The 24,870-nt window shown below is 46.9% G+C and overlaps 2 protein-coding genes across 9 annotated transcripts in view; one reads left to right on the forward strand and one right to left on the reverse strand.

Moving 5' to 3' along the window:
* DOCK1 (dedicator of cytokinesis 1) overlaps positions 1-24,870 on the forward strand; it is a 480,397-nt gene that overhangs the window by 222,062 nt on the left and 233,465 nt on the right. The gene's annotated exons all lie outside the window — the stretch shown is intronic.
* The window catches only part of INSYN2A (inhibitory synaptic factor 2A), a 57,161-nt gene that overhangs the window by 18,850 nt on the left and 13,441 nt on the right, over positions 1-24,870 (reverse strand). The window contains exons 1-2 of one of the 4 annotated variants that reach the window (XM_036899033.2): positions 19,656-23,384; positions 18,001-19,174 (exon numbers count right to left, since the gene is read on the reverse strand). In XM_036899033.2, the coding sequence (XP_036754928.2) occupies positions 18,001-19,174; positions 19,656-19,767 (1,286 nt within the window). In that variant the 5' untranslated portion in view covers positions 19,768-23,384. Of the gene's footprint in view, positions 1-17,573; positions 19,175-19,655; positions 23,387-24,870 lie in introns of those variants that run through there. The other 3 variants (XM_036899032.2, XM_057506479.1, XM_057506480.1) reach the window with 3 other exon arrangements.

The raw sequence follows: 24,870 nt of genomic DNA on the forward strand, positions 1-24,870 counted from the left end.
TTTGAGCTGGAATTGGCATCGTAGTATCAACCTGCACCCACCACTGCGTCCTCTATTGGGCCTCTCTGGATGCCCACATTTCATGTTTCCCTCTCCCTGGGCTTTGTCCGTAGAGAGGCACAGTGAAGAGATGGCACCTTACACCCTCTCCTTTCTCTGCCCTGACATGGCCACTTTCTTCTTACATAGTGTCAACGAGCCCTAAGAGTTCATTCCTCACGTACCTTCCCTCCTGGCTCCAGTTTGTCAAACCCATACCAGGCTTCCTCCATGGTCCTGACACTGACCGTCTCCATTTTCCCATACTTCATATATAATATATAGATAAATGCCTTTCTGTATCCAGCTGATTCTGCTAGACCTTGGCCCTAGCCCATGTCCCAAAAATGGCATGTCTGATGTGGAAGGTGCTGTCCAACTGCTAGGCTGAGCCGCACAGGAGTCACCGCTCTGCTGTTGTGTTGAACTACGGTGTAATTACCACCAGTCAGGGGCGAGGATACGTAAGCTGTCCGTGTGTGCCAGTCACATCCCAAAGTTTAGGCTTCATTAAAAGAAAGCAGATGAAACAAGGGCATTTCTTAGCCATTATCTCAGGGGCCTTCTTTCTGGGTTCCCAGGAAAGTGTGAATCCCAAGCTCATAGAACCTTCCTGCCCTAGACCTCGGGATAAATTTCTGTCAGGCCTCATCAATACCAACACCCCTTCCTCGCCCAGTGGCGTAGAGCTCCCCAGGGTCACATTAGAGCCTGAGTCCTCTCATTAATTATGCCATCCTCAGTTTAGAGAGGAGAATACAGTAACACTTCAGTCCAGGATCTCATTATTCTTGGACCCTGGGCTTCAGATGCTCTGTGATACCCTGCTTGTACCCTGGGCCCCGTGTTCTGCACTGGACGTGATCAGCAGTCTGGGATACTCAGGGAATCTGGCACTGACAGGACCGGGCTTCAGGCACCTGAAATGCATGAAAGGATTCTCTTCCAGGACCTTGGAGTTCTTCAGAATGGGCTTTTGTAAAGTCCTTTTTGAAAAGGCTCTATTCTTACCACCTTGTAAAAAGCACACTTCTTCTTTTTTACCCTGTTACAGTAAGCAAACAGTTATTAAGTGCTTACTAAGTGTTAGGCGTTGTTCTGGCTACTAAGGAGACATTTTTGAATAAGATAAAGAGTCCTTGTCCTCACAAAGGTTACAATAAAGTGGAAGAGGCACACAAACAGCACACATACACACGGCGGGGTGGGGAATGGAGGGGCGGATGAATGGAAGGATGGGTCGGTTTTGATGACGCTCTGTGTTAAGGAAGTGTTGTGAAGGAGTGGCTGGCACACTGAGGGCACAGCATCTGAAAGGAGACCTGAATGTCAATGAAAAAGCTGTTATCTAGAGACTCAGGGTAGAATATTGCGAGCAGAAACCGTTCCCTTTGAACATCTTGCAATGGGAATGATGTTGGCATGTTTATAGGACAGAAAAACGGCCAGTGTAGCCAGAAGAGGTGGTGCATGTGGGAGTGGAGGGAGGTGAGAGCAGATCATGTAAAATAAGAAGCTCTCTGGATGTTACTTTACGTTTCCTGGGAAGCCACATAAAGTGTTTTTTCTAGCTGGATGAAAGAGTGACCTAGAGACCACTTCCTCTCTACTCCTCCCCACCCCTCCTTCTGTAATAACACGGATTCACTGTCCTTTCTCCTAGTTCTTCCATTTACAACCCAGCCTAATGCACTCCATCCTGAGATGCAGTTTGGTTTGGCTGATGCCTCTTGATAAGCAGATGACTCATCATGTCTACTTTACATGGAGACAGTTTTTTTTTGTTTTTTGAAGCTTATTTTAAAGAAAAATTGGTGGTCAGTCATTTTTCCACCATGTCTGAGAAGTATTTTCAGGATCTCATTGTCATGAACTTTGCTTGAAAGACACTTAAGGATGTTTCTAAGGTTTCATGTAGGGCCTTTCTTTTGTTACAGGATTCAAATGTTTGGAGTCCATGAAGGTAGTTGTTAGAAATATAGAGGTCAAGGAGAGACAGATTTGTGGGTAAAATTTACAGTGTTGCCCTTCTGTCAGCTGGGTAAGTTACAGGCTACTCCCAGCAGCTAACTGTCCATCAAGGTACCCCCCCTGAAGTTTTATTCAGCATGAGCCTGTTGGCAACGGAGGGCTCAAACTATGTCATCCATTGTGCCTATTGCTTTGATAATTATTCTCGTTGTCCTCGGAGCTTCCAAGCTGTGGGGTTTGGCCTCACAGCTAATTTTATGGTCACATTAATAATTGTGTTGCAGCATCTGAATGAATGTGTTCTCCAAATCTGGATGAGACAGATAAATTCTTTCTACAGGACAGGACACAAAGTGCTCTGCTATGGAATTTCTCTGTTTTTTTTCTTCTCACTTGGAAACAAGTCATACAACCAGTGCTTGGAATGATTATCTTTCTAGATTGCCACTGCCACTAAGAGGGACAGGCCAAACCTGGGCACTGCTTTGGCTTCTGCAGTGACAGTAGGGCTAGAAATCTTTTGTAAGTTTAGAGAAGACAGCTTAGATTATTGATGTAAAAGCTGCAGAGGAAGAACGTCTTAATCTAAAATGATGTATTTTCTATCTTGCAAGTTAATTGCGACCGTGTAAAGCTCTCTTCCCTCTTGTTGTGAAGAGTTATACCTTATGTAGGTTTATAATCCTGGGCCTGTCACAATACCCAGCACACCCTGGGTGTTCAGTTAATATTAATTTGACCAAATAATACAGTCTCTGTGTTCTCATATTGAAGGTCAGTAGCAGACAAATGTAATGAGAAAACTCCAACTGAGTGCCAAAAGCATATGAAAAGTACATACTGTGAAAAGCTCTGGTCCTTCCCTTTACCTAATAAGAACCCCTTTGGACCCCAGTGATAAGCATACTCATTGCAAATGTGGATTTGTAGTGCACTGATCTTTGTAGCCCTCACAGTCACTGGTATTTACTGGTCTTAAAAACGTGTAGAACCTGTGTGTGGGGAGCACAGAATCATCATACTCAGCATCACGGGCAGTGCCCAGAGTCCAAGGTGCTGTCTTCAGTTCTTTTCTATTTGTTCTTTTGGCCCCCTTGCCCCTCGCACCCCAGATCACAGTTCTGCCCCACAGACCAATTCCAGGGCACTAAACCTCTCCTAGTTTGATGCTCCTTTGACACACATTGATCAGGGCAGGTCTCATGGCATGCTAAAGGAGACCAGACATGAGTTACGACATTAACAGGGACATTAAATGTATGAACTTGGTGGAAAGCACACGAAGGAGGAGGCATCGTTCCAGATTTGTTAAAACAGAAGGGATAGGGACAAGCTAATTTTACAAGGTAGTTTTGGCAGAGTCCAGTTTTAGAGCCATTTCTATGCTTTGTGGTAAACCGGCTGCTTCATAAGACCTTGGTCTGCCTTAAAGAAAATAAATTGAGTGTTATTTGTGGAAGACAGTGAGGAACTCTAGTCAAGGCACCCTATTTAAAAACCATCGGAGCCTGCTTTCTTCAGTGGCACAGAATGCTCAAGTTTAATTCTGCACGTAGTTGACCGGTTTCTCGAGCCGCCTGCAGCTTCTGCAGTCATCTGCTCTAATTCTTTAGTTGCCATTTCCAAAAATTCCTGAGCATAAATATATGCAAATGTAAATTTATATAAAAAAGACACCATGGGTGACTATTTGGGCATGCAAGTCTTCAGATATTCCTGGTGCAGATCAACAGCAAAAGAAGCAATGGGGAGTGGAATCTGAAACAAAAACAAAACAGAACCGCAACAAAGAAGAGAAGGCCCCTGGCAGGCCTGGTGGAGGAGACTTACAACGAAGCCGTAGAATGCTGAGGGAAGATGACTGCCCGCTTCAGCCCGAGCTGTACCACGGCTGTGTCCCAGGGGGCAGGGGACAGGAGTGACAGGCAGCATCTGCTTTTTTATGAATGCGTCACAGTGAGATCTAAGATTGTAAGGCTCTAGGAGGTAGAAGAGGGTGCTGAGAAATGTCACAGAAAGGTCACGGAAAGCTTTCTTCCTGGCCACATATCCAAGCTGCTCAGCGTCTTTGAGACCTTGAAGATAGAGCACGAGAGGCAGGACTAACAGCTAGTGCCCAAAAAAATTTTTTTTAATTGTTTGTTTAAAAGGTCAGAAAAGGAGGTGTCGGGGAAGAAGCTATGCTGCTCACTGTGCGTATTTGAGGGGCAAAGTCTGACAATGTTAAAAGCCTCTCAGAGAACCATGGTTAGCAAGTAGAAATTAAGTCTGTGGTATTTAATAGTAATTACTATATTGGATTATTGGATCAACTTGAATGTGGTCCTCCTACTGCCACAGCCCCACAACACCATTTTCTCCAGATCTTAACGCTCCCATTGAAAACTCTCTTCTGCATTCCTGGGTAACTGCGGATGGGGTGTTTGGTTTTAGATTTCAGGAAAGCATTCTCCCCTCCGCTACCAGCACAAGCATGTTGCGTGTGGTGTGCTGTGGGCCCTCCTCCGAAGCTCCGCTTTGGAACACAGTGTAGGGCACGTAGGGCGATAGACCCTGTTGCTAATTTGCTGGTCTTTTAATTGGCATGGTGACCTGCAGCCAGTTCAGAGTTTCTAGCACAGAAGCCAACAGCATTTTTGGGTCATGCCAAAATCAGGGAGTGACCCTTTAACCATGGGCTCCAGAACACTCGTTATACAGGGTATTGGAGTTGTCACTTGGAATTAACTCAAAGGTACGTGTTAGGCCGCCAGCTGGAGATGGTCATTGCTGCAGGAAAGGTGATGGCGTGGTCTCTCCTCTCAGTAATAACTGTACACACCTGTTTAATTTATTCGCTTAATTTTGATCTCGCTTGTTCTTAAGGCTCTCTCACTAGGAGCCCAAGCCCGGTTTTTCCCTACCGCCGTCTGGCTCAGGTCGCTGTGCCAGGTGTCCCTTCTGGGTAACTGAGCCCTCATTCATGTCAGCATCTTAAAGCGTTTTGCAGTTAATAGTCTCCATGTGACAGCAGTTAGAGGCTTAAAGTGATACCACTTGTATTGTTGGGAGAAATTAAATTTCAAAAAGTTGTCAAAGTCAGCTGTTTCAGTGGCCCCCTCCAGTGTCCTAAGGCCACCCCCAGCAGTAGTTTTGGCTGTTCCTAAGTCCAAGTTCTTACTAGAAATTGGCCAGACTCTACCCTGGATGTGTGGTTATTTCGTGTATCAGCTGTTCAGTAGCTAAAGTGAATTTAGACCCCCATATACCCATGAAAATTCAATTGTATCTGTTTTATTCATTTGAGCTATTAAATGCCAGAATTTGGGGGAACATTCAATTTACATTTGTTAAAAGAATATGAAGTCAATTTTTTTAACAAGCTCCGGGATCACTAAGAGGCAGAGATCACTAAGAGGCAGTACTGACATTAGCTGGCGATGGTACAGCCATTTCCCGCATTTTTCCTTTCAGCCAGCGGCCAGCTCGCTGTGTTAGGCTGAGGGGTTCTCTGTTCGCCAGGGGCCTGGGATCCGCAAGCAAAGTGTTTTGTTTGCTTTGAAAACTAAGGCTGTGTTTTGAAGAACTCAAGTAACAGTGACCCCATCTCTTTGTGGCCCCCGTTTTCCTCTGCCTTAGGGATGTCTCAGTGGGATCCCAGACTGTTGTGAAGCCTCCCTAGGATTCTGTAGGAGCAGGACCCTCAACTGCTGTTCAGGTGTCTTTGGCCGGCTCCCAAGACCTTTCTTCTACCCGAACACCTATCATTCCGTATCGTCATGGTGCACTTCATACTTTTCTGTTTGTGCGGCCAACGCCTGGCTGCCCGTCACAGGAGAGGTCGCCGGTAGAGGTTTTGGGTGCATGGAATGATGAATAGAAGAGCAAATGACAAGTGAATTTATTTGGGAAGGTAACTTAGTCTCAGTAAATCTATGAGGGTTGGCTTGATCTCTGTTCTGGTGAAGTTTAGCGGCTCTTTCCTGTCTAAAATACTCAATTCCATAGTTTCTGTTCAGTGTCTTGAATATGCTGTAATACTAACTACATGAGGGTCGCTTTAGTATAATCACTGAATTATTTGTGTTGAATAGTCATTTATGTAGGATGGGACCCTGGGTTCTCTGTCCTGTTCCTTTGCCTGTAGCTGTTAGGGGGCACTAAGGCCAAATGCATCGTCTTCCCTATTCATCTAGGACTTCTTTTTGGAGGAAAGGGCTCTTATTGAGATGGAAGTACATCAGACACTCTCTTCTGCACACACTCATGTGCTCCTCCTGAATGTGAGAGCGTATGTCCCAAACATGCCTTGTATAGAAAAGACGTGTCCTGGCTGACTCCACTAAGGGAGATCTATCTTGGAGTTCCACGTTAGAACTGAGTAGGAACCTCTCACTGCCAACATGATGGTCAGATTTCACAGCGCTCGCTAGGTGAGTCTCAATACAGCTGAAAGAAATTTGAGGCATAGCCTGGGAACTCCCAGCACCATGTGTAATTTTGGCTTGTGGAAAGTGCAATGAGGTCCAAGTGGATGACTTAGAAATGATGTTTTAAGAGCACAGCCCATTCATAGATGAGGTAGATCATTCTTCTTCCTATTTGTCTTGACCTTATTTAATCTTTTCCACTGGAGGGTGAAGTTCTGAAAACTATTCAGGCTCCATTCTCCTGAAGCCAGAAATTGAGATATTGATCCTTGAAGAACAAGCTCTCCCCGTGTAAGCTCCATGCCACCTGATTAAACACATCAGGATGATTGCAGTAACCCTGGTTCTTTATACTTAGTGCTCTAATTACAGACCTTGAAGGACTTGGCTGTAAATTAGCAGAAATAATTGACTGGTTTTCACCCCGATTACGTATTCACAGTTCAACGGGTGCTCCCTGGGTATCAGCTAAGCATGTGGCCCTTGCTGGGGAGCAGCTGCTTGGATGAGTGAAACGAAGACCTGGTCCTCAAGACACTCAAAATCTAGAGCACATGTTTCTAAGACGATGATACAGGACTGAAAATTAGTACCCATCCCGGGGGCCTGTTTCTATGTTCATTCAAACCAGCATTCTTGGTTCTGGCCCAGATGCTCTGTTCCCTCACAGTAGTTCAGCACGCCCTCTGGCACATTCCCCCTGCCCTGTTTGGGGCTTTCTAGGCCATTCCACGGTGGACTCTGGTGATGTGATTTGGTATCTTTCTCCCATGTGACTGACAGCATCGTGGTGGCCAAACGTGTCTTCATTCATCTCAATCCTGGCACTTGCTCCGTGTTTTCCATGAGCAAGACTTGAGGTGTGCATTGTGAATGCCTGATTCTTTCATGACCGAGAGAGAGTCAGAGCCCTATCTCCCTGCTGTGCTTTAAACGTTTCCACAAAACTCATCGCTATGGAACGTGCCGTATATGTTAGCTACTATTTGCTCTCAATCTCCTTCCAGTCTCCTTCCCCTAGGATGTTAGCGCCATGAAGGCAGAGGTGTTCTTCTGTCTCCTGATGAGTATCCAGTGTTTACACTGGGGCCTGAAATACAGTGGTGCTCAAGAAATATTTTTTGAATAGAGAATGAGCAAATGAGCGAATGAATGAAGGAGGAAGGATCTGTGTGAGTACCTGCTGGGTTAGCTGACGCCAAACCCTTGGGCTTTCTGTAAAGGAAAATAGGCCTTGAGGTTTTGTGATGTTCCCAGCTAGACCAGGCGAGAACATCTAAAGGTATTGACAGCACCCTCCCTTAAATTTCCCCAAACAAGTGGAAAAGGTCAGTCATCCGCTTCTACTCAGTTATTAAAATAAATGGCTTAGTCTGCACCTACACCATCCCCCGTCCTCACCCTGGGAAATGTCATTTCTTTATCCCATAAGCAATCGTGGTGAATGAGTTTCTGTGAGAAACATCCTATTAATAATGAACTTGGTTGCTTTCTTTATATGGTGTTTGACAAATTAACTTTTATTGGCTCAGCAGCTCCCCAAATGTGGTGACACTATAATGCTGGAGAGGCTCTGGCTGTTAGGGAAGCTTTTAGTGCTTGTTTTCATTACCAGGAATTAACATGCAACAGTGATGGTGGTTCGTGGGTAGAGCATGGCAGCCTGTTTCAAGGCCTGTGTGGCCTGCCCCCTGAGCACGCAGGAGTCTGCCAGCTCCCTTGCTTTTCCCCTCAGCCGTCTGCCTCACCTCCAGCAATGCCTGTGGTGTGTCTGCCACCCCCTAGGGCCCTGGCCCTCCTTCCTCCTGCTTCTCTTTACACGGAGCCAGGCGGGATGAAGGAATTGGAATCCACTCCCATTATTGCATATATGTCACTATTACCATCAGAACCACGTGCAGATTTGGACAGAGACACAGAGATGAATGCTGTATGTGTTATTATGAGGACAGGGCTTTTCCCTTGAGCATTTATAGTCCTATTTCCTTATAAAAACTCATACTATGTAAAAATTGGAGAAGACAGTGATTATTATTTCGCATGGGCACTGCCTGCTTATGTTACAGACAGGGCAAAGCTTACATTTTATTTCATCCCGTCCTAAAGTCAAGGAGATACACTAACTGGCAAAGTGATGACAGTAACAAACAAGTCACTCACCCCAGAGGGCAGCAGGCATTGCTATTAATAAGGAAAACAGGCTTTTTAGGGCTGAGCTGCGACTGAGTTGATTAACTTGTTTTCCTGGGGGAGAGAGAAAGTGTAAGCTATAATTTATTGAAAATTAATGAAAATGAATTTTGGTAGCTCTTGGTACCAAACTGGAATGAAATAGGAATGTGGGTACATTGTATTAAAGCAAACTTACCCCCCGGCTTGATGTTTTTCTCCAGCACTAATACTGTCACATAGAGTCTAACTTGCAGAGGTTTTAATCTGAAAGCATTAATGTAGCATGTTTGCCAGGGGTTCCGATGGTAAATACCCACAGAGGCTTTTATCTTTGACTTGTAATTTCTTTTTGCTGTATTTTCTCAGAGCAGTTAATTTTAAATCAGAACTTACTCTTTGTGAAGCTTTGTTTCTCAAGTCCGCACTTTGCCCTGGTTTTTTAAACAAACGCTTCAGAGCTCTGGTAAGCCGAAGATTAAAATCTTAAATTTTGGTGTCATCATTTATAAAATTCTTGATGTCCCATTACGAAGCTTTTATCTGGGAGGATAGGCTCGTGCTCTAATCAGAGATACAGATAGAAAAAACTTTACTCGATTTCTAGTCAAAATAGGCCCATTTTTAGATCCTCTGTACCTAGGAACTCAGTTCTCATCAGTGTCCTTTCAAATCTGGCTTTTAAAATACACAAATCCTTATTTTTATGTTGCATTGAAAACTTGCCTTCGATTTGTTGTTCACATGACTTTGGACATAAATCTGAGGCAGGCAGAGGCCGAGGGCCAGGCAGCGGGCGCTCCGTGAGCTGCTCACGTTACCGAGGGTCCACAAAGGTTCCGAAGTTGTTTCTCCAGGAAGGTTGCTTACGGATCGAATTTGTGCTTGGCACACAGGTCCCTGGACTTCAAGATCAATGGCTTGGATTTTTCTGAAATTCCCTCACAGAGGGGATTCCTCTCACTGATTATGATTCCCTAAAAACATACTCTATTACTGGGCTCCCTTCAAAGGGATCTGACATCTTCAGCATTAGAAGTATGATTTCTCCAGAATGTAAATTTGTACGGACCTTACCAGGTCTGGGTGCAGGAGCCTTCTGGCCTTTGGATGTAAAAGGAAGAACCCAGATTTGCAGCAGCAACAAAAATGCCTGCTTTTAAATTCTGTGCAGGCTTATCAGGCTTCCCTGTTTTCAGAGGGAGTAGTAAATGGGCACACGGGCCTGGCAGGAGATGTGAATTGTGTCTTTACCGGTTTTCTCCAGCCTTTTGACCTTGGTGATGTTACTTAGCACAGCCGAGCTTTCGTTTGCTCGTGAGATAATTCCTACCTTGCCCTGTTACCCTGCAGATTAAATAAGACAATGCAGAGTGGCCGGCATAAAGGAGGTGCTCAGAATAGATGAGCTTTGTAGGTGTTCTGCCCAGAGATACTCATTTCACTGGAACTCTCCCACAGACCCAGTGGAAAACAGAGCTCAAACCATTTTTTTGCGTAGCTTAGCAGAAACTGCCTGGGATTAAAAACAGGATTTGAAAACCAGAACTTGCATCTCTCTCTTTTTTTTTGAAAAATCCAAATTCTGGGACACAAATCCATGAATTCCATAAACGTTCATGTCATGCCTTGAATTGCTCATTTTATCTGCAAATGGGGCATCTGAATTGCCTAGGAGCTTGGTGGTAAGGCTTTTATTCACCTACTAACTCAAAAGCCTGGGGAGGCATCAGAAACCTGTTTTGGCATTCCGCACAGGAAGATATTTAAAGTACGTTTTCAAGGATGTGTGATACCTACATGAAGCCCAAAGCAGGAATTTGGGATCTTTTATATTCTTACAGATATACTTGCTTCCTTTTTCATATTAAGGATGGGAAAGCTTATTATTTTTCAAGAACTTAAAACTAGTGTTTACAAAGTGATATAAATATCAGCTATCGAAAAGACTCACCACACCCCTGTGCATTAAATGGAGAAAATGCTAGAGAGAGCATGAGTGCTTCTACTGCAAAACCATCAAGCATGATAACTGATACTTGGACTTAAGAACTTGAACATTTTGTCACAAAAACATAAAAGCTATCAGTTGCCACAGAAAACAGAAAAGGTTTCCCTGAAAATTGTTCAAGAGGATTGCAACCTTGGACAGAGGCCAACACCAGCATGTGTAGCAGTGGAAGACATAAGAAATGAATGCAGTGTCAAGAAGGAAAAAGGAAACAGAACCTGTAGGGTGGATCATTGTATGCATTTGTTGACAGATACCTGTAGAGAAGGTTGTGCTGCTGTCTTTCTGCCTGAAAACTTTTGTATGTGTTTTAAGGCAGTGGCTGAGCCTATAATGTTCTTAGACATCTCTGGAGAATTTGTTCTCAGAGCAGAAAGGAGCCATGCGGTCCCTTGTTGCCTTTGGACTGTCCTTTGCAATGGGAGCATGCAGCCCATGAGGCCAGGCTAGGCTGAGCTAGACCTAAACCCAGGTTTCCTGACTCCATATCCATGGCCTTGCCCATGGCCCGAAGTAAACTTGCCCTGTGTATTCCTCTGAAAATGAGGACAAAGTCTGGTATCTCTTCCTAGCCCTCAGAAATGAGCCAGTCTATATATAGTGAAGCAACACAGTATCTCTAAAGGCATTTGAGTCTGCTCCTGCTCAAGCTCTCTGCAGTTTAGCTCCGGGAAGGCTGCTGTTCAGTAACAGAGTGACTCGGAGGGATGAAACTTTAACCGATTGCTAACCCAGTGCTGGATAGAAACTTGTCCAGCGTCTTTCATTTGGTCTCCAGGAGAAGCCCACGAGGTGGGTATTCTTGGCTCTCTTTTATAGACTGAGGAGCTGGTTCAGAGAGGTTAATAACCATACCCAAGCACAGGCAGGGGCAGAGGGGCAGAGCAGAGTTGCCAGCTCAGGGCTGGCTGCCCGCAGAGCCCTGGTCATGACCCTCTGCTCCTCTCCAGTCTCATTCCCGGAAACTGGAAACACGAAGTGAACGGGAGGCAGACCTTGCCAGCTGGCTGGAATGTTTTGGCTTACAACAGATGTGCAGAGGCCCCAAAACTGATTTATCAAGAACATCAGGAAATGAAGTGCTGACATTTTCATCCCATTCAGATAGGCAGTGTGAAGGGACAGGAGTGAGTGCCCTTGGCGGGCAAGCTCTTTGCTTCTGATCCCACCGCCGGGTGCTGTTTTCCTTCAGCTGTTCACTATGCCCTGCTTTTCTGTGATGCTTCGTGCCTGGTGCCTGGGAAGGCAGCACCTGACAGCCATTCCAGAGAAGAGCCCCGGGATCCTTTGCAGAGCCTCAGAGGCTAGCGAGAGGCTAACTTAGCTGCCTACTTCCTCCGTTGAAAGGTGGTCATTCCAACTAACCAGAGGGAATACTTTGCTCAGTTAAGAGGGTGGGGTTTGGCCAGAGCAAATGCATCTTCCTTCTATAGAAGGTGTCCAGCCAAACTGCGATGGGACCACCTAACTGCCCAGGCTTTCCCTGGGCTCTGGGACGTTCACAGTATCTCATGCTGAGACCTCGATGATCCTGGGTTTATGTTCTGGCTGCTGCAGTGGTGCACAATTATCCAAGTTGGTTCTTTCTAGTCTGTGACTTGTACAAATTAAATTGTTCCCTTATGCTTCCTCCATAATTGTGATGCAGTATTTATTCTGTTTGGGCATCGGTAAATAGAGAAAACGCAGAGAGACTGTTCATCCCTGACAGGTCTGAGTGATTTGTCACTCTCTGGACATCAGATAAAGCAAATACGTAACTTCTGTCCGTCTAATATCAACCTGTAGGTGAAAGTGGGTCACATCACAGTGATGGGCTATGGCGACCTCTTTTTACTGCTGCTGTTAGAGACCTTTTCATGTTGTAAAGAAATGTTGTCATGTATGTGTTATGCATAGAAAGTAAAGATATGTGAATCTCACACACGCACGCACACAGTTCCCAGACAGTGAATGAATGATACACCCGTCTGTCTGGCAGTCACACATCTGGGATTGTCCTGCACCCATATTCTGACTTCGCTTTCAGTGGAGTTAATGTGGTCACTACATTTACAAGACCATGTAGGAAAAGTCAGCAAACTCCGGCCTGTGGCCCGAATCTTGCTCTTGTCTGTTTCTGTAAATAACGTTTGGAGGGAACACAGCCATGCTCACTTGCATACGTGTCGTCGATGGCCGCTTTCGTGATACAGCGGCAGAGCTGAATCATTTTAGCAGATCATGGCCCTCAAGTCCTAACACACTTCTTCTGTGGCCCTTTGCAGAGAAAGCGTGCTGCATCTGCCGTATGGGAAACTGACCCTGTGGTCTTCCAATCAGCATAGGTCCCCCTACAAGCCTAGCTCCTTACCTCTAGATGTGTGTGACACACGTGACCCTCACCTGCTCTGGCTGTCGCCATTTTTCAGTGATTTAAAGGAAAAGGCAGTGTGTCAAACCTCAGTACAGGACCCACGCTGGTTTGCAGTGGCTTCTTCTGACTCTCAGATCTTTCATTCCCGTGTCTGTCTGCAAAGCCACTATGAACACTGTCCTCAAAGAGCCCCTGATCTCCAGGGATTCCCTTAGTTCCTTTTTCTTTGGTATCACTGTGTGCCTGGACCTCACAACACAGAGAAAGACACTTTTCCTCCCTGAGAATGGGTAGGACCCCCTGAGGGGAAGGCAGGGACTGACGGAGGACAATTGGTCCCTGGATTTACAACTCTTCCTGCCCCCTACTGGGCTACTTGGGTTGGTTTATAATTTAGGATTTTCTTTTAAGTGATGGTCTCACATTTGCTCTGACTTGGTACCGCTGCAAGGCCCCTGGGGCTTCATGATTTCCTCTCTGCCTGTGATATGAAGGGCCCAGCGTGGCCTGGGTTCTGCTGCGTCCCCCTCCGCCCACACCCAGCAGGTAACACCCAGATGGTGCTGGGAGGGGCCTGGCCAGCGAAAGAATCCAGACCCTGCTCCTGTGCTTGACAGCTCGAATAAAGCGTCTCACACTGTTCTCACGTCTTCTCCGAATAGCAGAGTATTATTATGCTGTCACCAGCCAATGAGCCCATCAAGACACTAAATGCGTGAGGTGCAGAGTCTTAGACGTGAGCCGGCTACCTCCCTGCCCCAGTGCCGAGTCAAAGTTGAGGTGAGCGTTTACTAGGAGCGCCACAGCCTGTGGGTCACAGGGTCTCCTGCCCAGCAACCTATGGCTGCTCTGGGGAATTAGGACTGCTAGACAAATTGGTTGGGTTTTTAAACTCAGTGCCCCATTTGCCTGGTTCTCAGCCTTCAGTGACTGCGTGAGTGGCTCACTGAGGGAGACGGTGTGACCCTGGACTTGCTGGGAAGAGGCAAGAATCATACTGTGAGCTCTGAAATAAGCAGGGTATTTCTTGGCATTTATCCCAGCAGAGCGATCAAACGCTGCCTGCACCACATGAAGTAAGCAATTTGAGTGACCTGCCTGAGCATTTTACAAGGGACCAAGCAGCATGATTTTGAATTCTTTCTGCACATCTACCCTCTTAGGGGATGTGTCCTACTGAAATGCTCACGTTGGGGTATGTCCTTCATTCCATGCCCCACTGTGTGCTGGTTACTGCGGGAGTTTTGCAGACACTGTCTTTATGCTTCTGTTCTTCCTATTTGACAGAAGACAAAATTGAAGCTCACTGAGATTAAGTAACTTGCTTAAGCTGGAAACTTTGCTGATGCCTTTGGAAAATCTACATAAGCAAATGAGATTAATGACAGAGTCTCTTATGAACATAATTTAGAAGCTGCTGAAAATGGTCATGGCTGGTGGCACAGACATTTTTATGCACGGAGTAAGGACTGCTGCAGAGAGCCTGCCCGGCCGACTCCATAATGCAGTTTGTTCAAACTCAATAGTGAGTTTACATAAACCAACTCACTAGTGTACAGAAGTCCTGTTAAAGAGTTATACACTCAGTAGGCTTCAGTTTGGTCTGTGGCCACTAGCCGAGTTGAAAGAGCATTTTCTTCCTTAGCTCTGTCCTTACAACACACACAGGAGTAAGCCCGTGGCCTCACCAGGCCTGGCTCCAGCCTGCAGTGAGATGTGGATTCGGGTGCCAAATCTGTCACTGGGATTCAAGGTCAAGGATTCCACAATGCATGCAGTGCCTGCCCGCACTAAGACTCCTCCTAACTCAGGTAAAATGCTATGCAAAGCAGCCCCCTCCTGCTTGATTGGGGGTGGAGAGAGGGGGCAGAGAATTCTGAGCATTCTCCATTGTTCAGGACACAAGCTCTAGAATATTTTCCAAGGGAAACTCCACTGGGGTTTTACCCTGGTCTTGAAACGTGTTGTGATATACAGCAGTAACCTCTATGTCCTGGCTTAGATTGAGTACGTAAAGTCAGTCCTGTGAATTCCCCATTCTGCTAAAACCCCTGTTTCTCAGCTGAGGCTGAACACATAAGGTAAGTCCTGTGAACCCTCCCTTTAAAGTGATGGTCTTGGAGGAGGCCTTTAGGGGACTGGTCTGGTGCTCAGAGGAGCAGAATGTTAAGTTTTTAGGATTTTGTGAGCTGGTTGTAATTGGCCAAGGAGCAGCATCTGCACCATGGAGTCAGCAAATGCCTGTCCTCACCGCCAGCTGTTAAGATGCAGTAGCACCTCTGTCCTGCTCTGTGCTGGACCCCGGCGCCTGGGGAACGGATGAAGGTGCTCGCTTCCTACCTGCCCAACTCAGGCTGCTGTCCTTTCCTACATTCTGGAAAAGAGTGGTGGGAATTTGAGTTCGGGCCAAGTGAATGATCCCGGGCATTGAGTACAAGAGGCCACCTTCAGGGGTCCTTGGGAGCTTGAAACCACTCGATTCACTGTTGCCTGAGTTCAGGGGCTCAGACAGGGAGGTGGAAAGGAAGGTTCTCAGGAGCAGCTGTGGGAGTTCACTAGGGTAGGGACCTGCCTTTCTGCCGTAAGCTTGTCCTGTGCAAGAAACTGAACTAGAGATTGATTTTAAAGGAATGTCGTCCTTTGCCTACATCTGTGGTCCCCTGGCCTCAGTTGGTCAGGAGCCAGGTGCTGTGCCTTGTTTTAGGGAGACCTGGGTGAATGAGTTTTGTGATGATGTAAATGCTCTCTGTCCTAGGCAGTAGCTGGATGCCACTTGTGGCCCTTGAGCTCCTGAAATGTTGCCAGCCTGACTGAAGAACTGAAATTTTCATTGTAATTAATCTGAGTTTGAGTTTCAATAGCCACAGGTAGCTGGTGGCCACTGCATTTGTTCAGGGCAGCTCAGGGCTTTCAGGAACAGTAAGTATGGGGTGGCAGCCTCTGTGCTGAGAGTGTATTGGGTGAGATTCATCACACTCAGGAGGTATAAAGCCAAATGTACTTGCTAGTGTGCACGCTCAGATGGGGATGGCCACTGAGGGTTCCCTAGACCCCAAATCTGTGACCAGTAAGGCCAGTACTTAACACCACCAGTGGACATCACCCCATTCAGATAGACCTGGCACTGGGCTAAATGCATTAGGTCACCCCATACCATCCTCACCCTCCATCTGTAGGACTGGCGGTGATCCCCAACTCAGAGGTGAAGAAACAAGGCGCAAATAGGTGCGGCTCTCACTCAAGGCCTCAGAGCCAGAATTCCCACCTAGACATGACTCACTAAACTCAGAACCACTTTTAGACTGACAGAGGTGCAGAGAACTCAGGTGATCCTATTTAAAGGTAATTTCCACACTTGTTCTAATGGTGTCGGAAGGAGCCTACATCTGTAACGTGGTTCTCCTTTCACGGGGCATTCAGCCTTCGCAGGTTGTATCCACGACCCGTGAGCGTGCACATCGCCATGTGCATTTACCATCTGGTTGGTTTATTTTGCAACTAGTGATGTTACCATCTTTCTGTTTTGCTGTCTGGCTTAAGTCATTACCAGCTGTATTGCAGTCAGACTGGTTCCTGTTTGGCTTTTCATTTTTCTGTGGGGATATGGTCTGCTGATAAACAAATCCCTTGTCGAGCCCCATAGAGGGCTGCTTTTGGATATATCCATATTCAAGTCTAAATGACTGAAGCAGGATGAAAATGGAGATGTAAACCTATGACCGAAAATGGCCTTGTGAAACATTCTGTGATGGCAGGTTATAGTGACCTGCTGTTAAGACTATTCACTAGTGGCTTACAACTCTTTTTGCTTAGTACCAGATCTGCAAACATTACTGTGTACCTAGGAGGTGGAGGCAGGGTCTGAGGATCAGCTCTTTCTGTAGGTGGGCCACCTGCCCTAAGCTGGAGGAGCCAGAAGCCAAGAACACCACACCAGCGTGCTGTGCCGTGGGGCCAGGGCCTGCGCCTCTCCCGCTGCCTCAGACGCAGAGGGCGCTTCCTCCCTGCGTTTCCAATATGCAAACACGGTGCCCCTCAATCACAAAGGTCCTCTTGCCGAAACGGCCCTCGGTGGTTTGCTGCCCTGATGGTGCATTTCTTCGCTTACCTTCACGTTGGCTGCCAGCTCCTTTAACGGGGGCAGGAGTCCACAGGGAGGGTGTCAGCGCAGCCTCACAGCCTCCCTCTGTTTCGAGAGGCACAGGGCCAGGGCTGTGCTGGCTCTCCGTATCAGCATAGCACACTGCCTGCCCCACCCAAGCCTTCCTAGCTAAGTGGCTCACGACTCACGTCCTGTCTTTAGGTCATTTGTTTTTAAATCTGTGGCTCCACGATTACAAGTCCAAAAGGTGGGAAACAAAGTTCAGCAATGTGCTATCAACGCTAGACACAGTCTGAGCTGTTACCCTGGCATCAGTCCCTGTACAGCCTAACACACAGGATAAAGTGTGAGGAAAGCCACATCTCTCCTCATCATCTACAGACAGGGCTTACCTAAGGGTAGGCATTGCTTCTGTGAGTTCTAGGTAGGGAAAGAAAACTTTGTCTATTGTATAAGACATTGTACCATCCTGAATATCAAATGTTATTCCAATTATCTAATACAAATGAGTCAGCATTTACTTTTCAGAATACTATTTGAGTTCTTTGCTCTTCTATAATATGATTCCTAAGAGGCAGGTAGCTTCTTATTTAGATTAGATATTTTGGACTGGCATCCTATTACGCTTCATCAATATCATACACTTTAGTCCCAGGACATATAAAGGAAGGATCCATCAAGTCATTCGGAACTTAGGCACGATTTGCATTCCATGCCATGCAGATGAATGCTAATCAACAAGTAAATCTGGAAGGGGTGTATGCACTGGAATCTAGCATCACAAACCAACCCGTGACCCCTGTGGGCTCGCTCTGTCCTCAATAGCCTGTTGCCAGAAATGCTGGCTTTAGTCTCACCGTGGACTTGGGCTTTGGGGGCTACAAATGGACCCAGGGGGTGATGAGCCTGCCGCGCCTCATAAGAAATACGCGTGCATACATACCCTTCCCGATGGGCCTCTCCTTTTTCCAGCTCCTGAATGACCCCCAAGAGCACTTTGATGGTTTCTTGGCTGGAGCTGATCAGGTTCTCCATCATCTGAAGCTGTGCTTTCAGGTCGACCACTTCCATATGAGGCACAATTTGTTGGCATTCTTCACCTGCTGCTGCCTTCGGACAAGGCTGGGCCTCCTCCCCGAGCGGGGACTGAGTCTGCAGGGGCTGTTCACTACATTCAGGGGACAGGCACTGCACCGGGAGCGAGCAGGCCACAGCGGAGCCCGGGGGTGCCTGGAGCCCATTAAGATGCTCAGCTCTCCTCCGCTCCTGCTCGGCCACCGGGCAGAGAGTCCCCTGGCTCGTGGTGGCCGAGTTTGATGAGGCAGGCTCAGGGGTCTTGGCGCCAGTGGCCGGTATGTTAATGGTGGCCACCTCCGTTTTAAACACCCTCCCATGGGCCGGTGGGGCGGGTTCCTCAGAGTCCGGCGTCGCCCTGTCGTGCTTTGCTTTCCCGTGTGGCTGGTCGTCAGGCTCTAGGGAGGGAGGCCGAGGGGCGTCTTGGCAGCTGTGAGCATCACGGATTTTGTACGGCTCTTCACAGTTGACCCCTGTGGGCTCATCCAGTGCATTCACGTGTTCGTCGGAGTGGAAAACCAAGGCCACTGTCTTCTGAACCCGGCCTGCAGCCCACAGCTGGGCCCCCTCCCTGGGCTCTTCCTCTCTCCTCTCTTTCACGTCTATTACAAACCCACTGTTTTGACTTTGGAACACATCTGCGGCTGGGATGCTTTTGAGGTTCCCTTTTGTGCGGTCCAGAGGGAACGTCTGGTAGCACTTTCTGAGGTCTGGCGAGGTCTGCACGCCTGTGCTCTTGGTGACGTTGGGGATGGACCTCCGCGCGGGCACTGTCATGTATTTGCGGTAGGCTGCTCTGTAGGACACAGGCCTGGCCTCCCGCTTCTCGCCCGGGTGTCCTGCAGGGAGTTGCGTGTCCCTCTGCTCGTTCTGTGCCTCGCAGATGTCCTTAAAGCGCACCTGCAGGGCTTTATTCCGTTTTTTAATCTGCCGGTTGGGATCCAGGGCGTATTTCATCTCCAGAGCCAGGCAGGCGGCGGGCTCCACTTCACTCTCCGAGGTTGAGAGTACGCACTGGCTGGTTTCCTTACTGACCATGATTCCTGCAAGAGCAAACAGCAACAGAGGGTCAGTGAGACGGAGACGCCGACGCAGACGCAGACACAGGCAGCACAACTTGTAGCCAAAACCACTACTGCCTGCTTCCTAGTTATAAACAGGTGAGGCTGGCCTAAGATGTTAAGGAAAATCAGACAGGCGGAGAATTGCTGGCAGGCACAGCTTGAAATGCTTCTCAGATATTAAAACCTGCTTGCTTTTCCATGTGGGATACACTCATTTCTTTTGATAGTAATGCATGTTTCCCCATTAGACAAACCTGTTCTACTACATTCATCAAGAAACCCAACGATGCTCCCTCTTCTGCTTTGTAAATTACCGTCTCATGCACACGTCTCCACTTCACAGGCAGATGGTTTTCCACATGCAGCTTACTCGGTTTGGGTTTTTACTGTTTTTTGAGGATGGCATGATTAATCTATTACTGGGATCCAAGAGAATTACTGTTTTCTCTTAAAGACTTACTGGAGATTCTAGGTCCTGAGCAGATAATGTAGAGAGTCCAAAGAGGAGGGCCTGAACTACCTCCCTCACGTGAGCTGTCATGGATACCATGGACAGAGGGCCATGTGCTCATGCTGTGCTGAGGCAATAGCACGAAGGATTCATCTTTGAGGTGTGGTTTGCTTCTAATGGGTTAACACCAGCCAGGAAAAGAACATGGGTTTCCCTGCATATACAAAGGCAGTGTTAGCAACTCTTTTCTTTGATTCTATGGAGAGTGGCATTTGAAAGTACTTTTTTCTTTATAGAAATTATTCATTCTAGAATCAAGTTTTGTGTTTTGATCACAACCTCTGAAAATGAAAACAATGGTGGTTGTTTCAGTATTTGAATCCTGAAAGAGAATAAAATCACAAGGCTTTATGTTAATCATGCAAATTCATCTTGGGCTGAATTATTAAATGCAAGTAAAAAGATGCAGGTGGCCAATGATTCCTCTTGGGGAATACCAGTGGGGTGAAATGCCTTCACTTTATTAGGCAGATTCACAGCTGTTTATTGCACATGGAAAAACTTTCTTGAGGGTTGGACTTAAAGTGAGAAAATGCAGTTAAGTATGTTGTTTGTGAGTTAATGCTTGTTTTTTACCTCCTTGTGTTTGAGAAGAAAAGAGATGGCTGGAATAGGGGGTATGCAGGGACCCGGTGCCCAGCGAGGCAAGGTCGTGAGCTGGCGAGGTGGAACAAGAACAGGCCCAGACCGTAGTGCCCAGTCCAGCTGGTGGCAGGCCTTGGGGCTGCCCTGGGGGAGCCTGAGGACCCAGCACAGAAACCCCGAGCACTGCTTCAGAAGGCGATGCCATAGGAACAGCAAGATGCGTGGCTGCTGCTGTCAGAGTGAGTGGGTTGCTGGGTGCCATTGCTGGGACACGGGGACTGTACCTGATACCTTCAGTGCCACCAGCCCCACTGCAAGGAGGAAACTGGAGTTCACAGGGGTTGTCACTTGTCCAGCGTCACACAGTGATTCAGACATCCCTGCAGGAGTGAGGATCCTGTTCTGCCTGATGTGAGCCTGTGCTGTTCTTTGTCACCTGAGGTGTCCAACAAACACGGGGTCAGGACACCTCCTGATGTCTCTGTTCTTACTGAGTTAGGACTGCAGGCCCACAGGCAGGTGAAGCGGTCCAGCCAAGGGGAGGGGAAGCCTGGAGGTTCCATCAGAATGTTCTATAACTGCCCCTCCCTGCTTTGGGGTCTCCATTGAGTTGACCTCTCTAGCTCAGGTCAGCTTGGTACTGGCATTTTGCAGGTCTTCACTCGTGTTACCGAATGAAAGGCTGAGAGAAAATCCAAGTATATTTCCTCAATTATGCAATGAACAATGAACTGGTAATCATGTTAGAGGACAAGAAAAACCATCTCTGCAGGGTTTGGTTTAGACTCGCCCAGGGTCTCTCAGCCGTGGCATCCCCAGCGTGTTAGGCCAGGCGATGCTGTCCGGGGCTATCCTATGCGTGCAGAATGCTCAGCAGCATCCGGGCGCCATCCACCAGGCAGAAATGGCACTGCCTCCTGGGTGACAGCTGGAGAGGCCCCAGACATTGCCAGCTGCTCCGGGGCAAAGCGCCCCAAGCTGGGAACCGCTGCCCTAGGCCTTTCCTCCTCAGGCGGCTACAGTGTGTCTGGAAAGGTAAGGCTTGGGAGTGAGCAGGGGGAAAATGACCAAGAACAGATGGCAGGGGGTCTGGAACGCGCCCGCTCCAAAGCTCGGATCTGGAAACGACCCAGCTCTGTGCTGAGCCAGCAGGGGGCCAGTGCTCACCCCTCCGACCCTGCTGTGTATCTTCTGATGAAAGAATTAATCTGGAGCAATCACACCTGGATGTCAGTCTAGAGCAGGCCAAGAACAGGCCACCTTTAGCTTTTGTGCTGTGCTAGGCGCTGAGGGTACCGGGAGACCTCTGTGGTTGAAACTTGAGAACAGGCATTTCTGTAGAGAAGGGACTGGAGCTGCATGGGGTATCCTGGCTGCATTTGGGAGAACCAGGTTCCGGAAGGTGGCTGGGCTGAGTGTCCCTGCCTGGGGCAGAGGATAGGTATTTTTCAGACACACGTATTCCAATAGGTTAAAAAGATGCACACAAATGATCTGGAGTGGGAGAGACGAGGGACCCGGTGGACGTATAATAAGAAAATTAAATCTTAATCCTCACTCTTATCTCCTGTTCATTCTCTAACTGCCTTTGTTGTCCAGGTATGCCAGACTCTATTGTGCCATCATTCTGCAGAAGACCTTCATACTGGGGAAAGTTTGAAAGAGAGAGCATTTTTTAAAAAAGCAATTCACTAGTAATTTTTCAGCCTTTTCCCTGCCACGACTGAAAAATGTGTGTGTCTGAATAAGTTTGTCCTACCATGCTATTCATCATTACGATTTGCCAGGAACTGCACTGAAACAGTTTCCTTACATCAGTCTGTTGGTTTGGAAAGATACTCTGAGTCTTAGACCCAACATTAAACTAATAACACAAATCAGAAGAATTAATTGCCAGTGGCAAAATAACACATTTCTTAGCTCTTCTGTTTTACAGGGAGTTGCTAAGTATATAAAAATCATTTTCTTATTTGTAAAAATGATGGTAATACTTAGGATTTTTTCTCAGTTTGGTTTGCTGTTGCTGAATTTTTTTAAAAAGTAGATATAATTAGTCGTCCTAATCCCCCTGATAGGAGAGACATCGGGGAATTCTTGTAGTTGACTTATTTTTGGCTCTAGATGAAGATGAGTTTCTTTCGATGGCTGGTTGTCATTTCACAAAGCTTCAGAATGGGATTTTCCTGGACATTAAGAATTACTTTCATGTGACGGTGAATACCTCTTTCCAGGGTGTTACTGTTTACTGGGGAGAACAGTGGTAGCAGTTACCATTGAGAAAATGATTTTGTCATGAAAAGAAAGTTCTTTTCCTTCTATATTCTACAGAAGACAGTCCACAGGACATGCAGACCCTTCTAGGAGACTTGCCCATTCTTCATCCCTCTGTGCATTCATCCAGCAAATGAATGCACATAAGTTACGGTGTGACAGCAGCATTCAGTCCGTACGTTACATCCTGTGTCCTACCGAGATGCCGGCCAGCCCGCCCCTCTGCACTTCACCTGCATTTTCTCTGTGACACTCAGGACAGCCTCACAGCGGAGGCACCACTGTCACCCTTAAGCTGTAGGTTGAGAAGTGGATGCTCAGGATATTTTTCATAATGTGCTGAGACTCACACAGCTTGTGGTCCACACCTTGCATCCCTTTAAGTCCCATGCATTAAGCCACCCCCACTACCCAGGGAAATCTTTAACCCAGTGACCTGTGATAAACTTCAAAAGACATCAAATAGTTGGAACTCAACTGAGCAATTGCCTTGGCTTGTTTCTAGGAAGTTCTGGGTGCAGATGCAACCTCCAGCTGGGCCCAGAAACACACCTGGCCCTGCAGCACAGACTCTGTGAGGGCTGCCATGAGTCTTGGACTCAGCTCGATGCCAAAATGGCATTTTCCACGATGGCTTGCCCTGGCTGGGTCACCTCAGAGGACCACGGATTGGTTTCTTGAAGTTAACCTCTTGGCTCTAAAGCAGGAGAGTTCATAACGTTTGTGTAAGAAAATTGTGTTTCGAACTTTCCGGCCTGTGCATCTTGGAGTGAAAATGGCGGGTCATGGTTGTGCCTGTGTGGCTCGGGGAAAGCTAGAACAGGGAGAGCTAGAACAGGGAGAGCTGTTTGGAATATAAATGTCATAATTACCCTCAAATTAAATTTCATAATGAAATGTGATTTGTAAATATCTAAACCTTGTATTTTTAGATTAGCAATCGAGAGTCATCTCTGCATGCTGCTTTAAATTAATAGCTTATATAAAAATGTTCATTCTGGCTAAAAGAAGTGAAAAATGGAAGCAACTAAATGCCTAACAATAGGTAAACGGTTAAGTAAATTATGATGTGCATTCACTCAGGCCATTAAAATGATAATTATAAAGATTATTTAGTATCACAGAAAAATCCTTATGAAATAATGTTAAGTGAAAGAAAGCAGTCTACCAAACTGTACTGGAAGAAAATGAAGAACAATGCTCATCACGGTGGTATTAAGATAGTGCATTTTGAGAGATATATTTTCCCTTCTGTTTTCCAATTTTTGTGGGGGGAATTGCAATCTTGTTAAATTGTTTGACAATTAAAAAAGAAAACAGAGAAAGGCAGTCCACTCCTTAGACAGAATGACAGGTGCAGGCCTCTGGAAAGTATAAATACTTGGATCAGAATACGCAAAACCCAGAAATGATTACATTTGGGTACAAGTAGTCTCCCAAAGGTCATGTTTTACTGCTTTGAGGAAGCCCTGAATAAAGAAAGAAAATGAATTTCAGAGTTTTGACAGTGGCAGTGTGTGTATGTATATACACACAGGAATGCACATCTACCCACATACATGTGTATATAGATGTGTCTGGACTGGAGAGCAAGAGAGTGTTTAGCAGAAGATATATCAATATGTGAGAAAACCCACTGTGGGGGCGCTATTTCCCATCTGTTTTAATTAGAAGGAGAATGGATTTGCCCTGTCATCTGCATTGATAGTCTGAAGGAAGCTTTGTAGGATGTCAGCAGCTGACAGTAGGAGCTCCCCTGGATTAGCTCCGTTCTCACGGTGTCTGCATTGATGGAGAGGCCTCCGGTCTGGCCTTGCACGGTGCTGTCTTTGGCATGACACAGCAGACCGACAGTGGGGGCCGGGGACAGGGCTAGCCTCACCAAGACACCTTCCAGGGTCCCCTGTCGGTGTAGAGCAAGAACCAGGCCAGCCATCCCAGGAGTGGGAAAGGAACTGTACAGTATTGTTGGCTTTTTGCAAGTGGCTTTCCCACTGCTGAAGACACCTTGGAGTTAAAGATGCTGGCTGGAATTCAAGATTAATTGGGTCAGCATTTTATTCCATATGCTGAGGGAATGCCCAGACATGAGGCTACTGGGGATGGAGGAGTAGTGAGATTGAACAGACACTGTTTAACACTCAGAGAGAAGGAGAGTGAAACAGGACCTTACCCATTACCTGAATTCATTTGTGTTGTGAAACAGTTAACTTGAAGAGCTGTTTTCTAGGCACCGAAAGACCCTTCCAAAGTGGAAGCCCTCGCTTCCTCAGGGCAGAGCTACCCAGGAGATTTTTGGATGGTGTCT

Source organism: Manis pentadactyla, chromosome 8 (genome assembly GCF_030020395.1).
Source record: "Manis pentadactyla isolate mManPen7 chromosome 8, mManPen7.hap1, whole genome shotgun sequence".
Taxonomy (NCBI): domain Eukaryota; kingdom Metazoa; phylum Chordata; class Mammalia; order Pholidota; family Manidae; genus Manis; species Manis pentadactyla.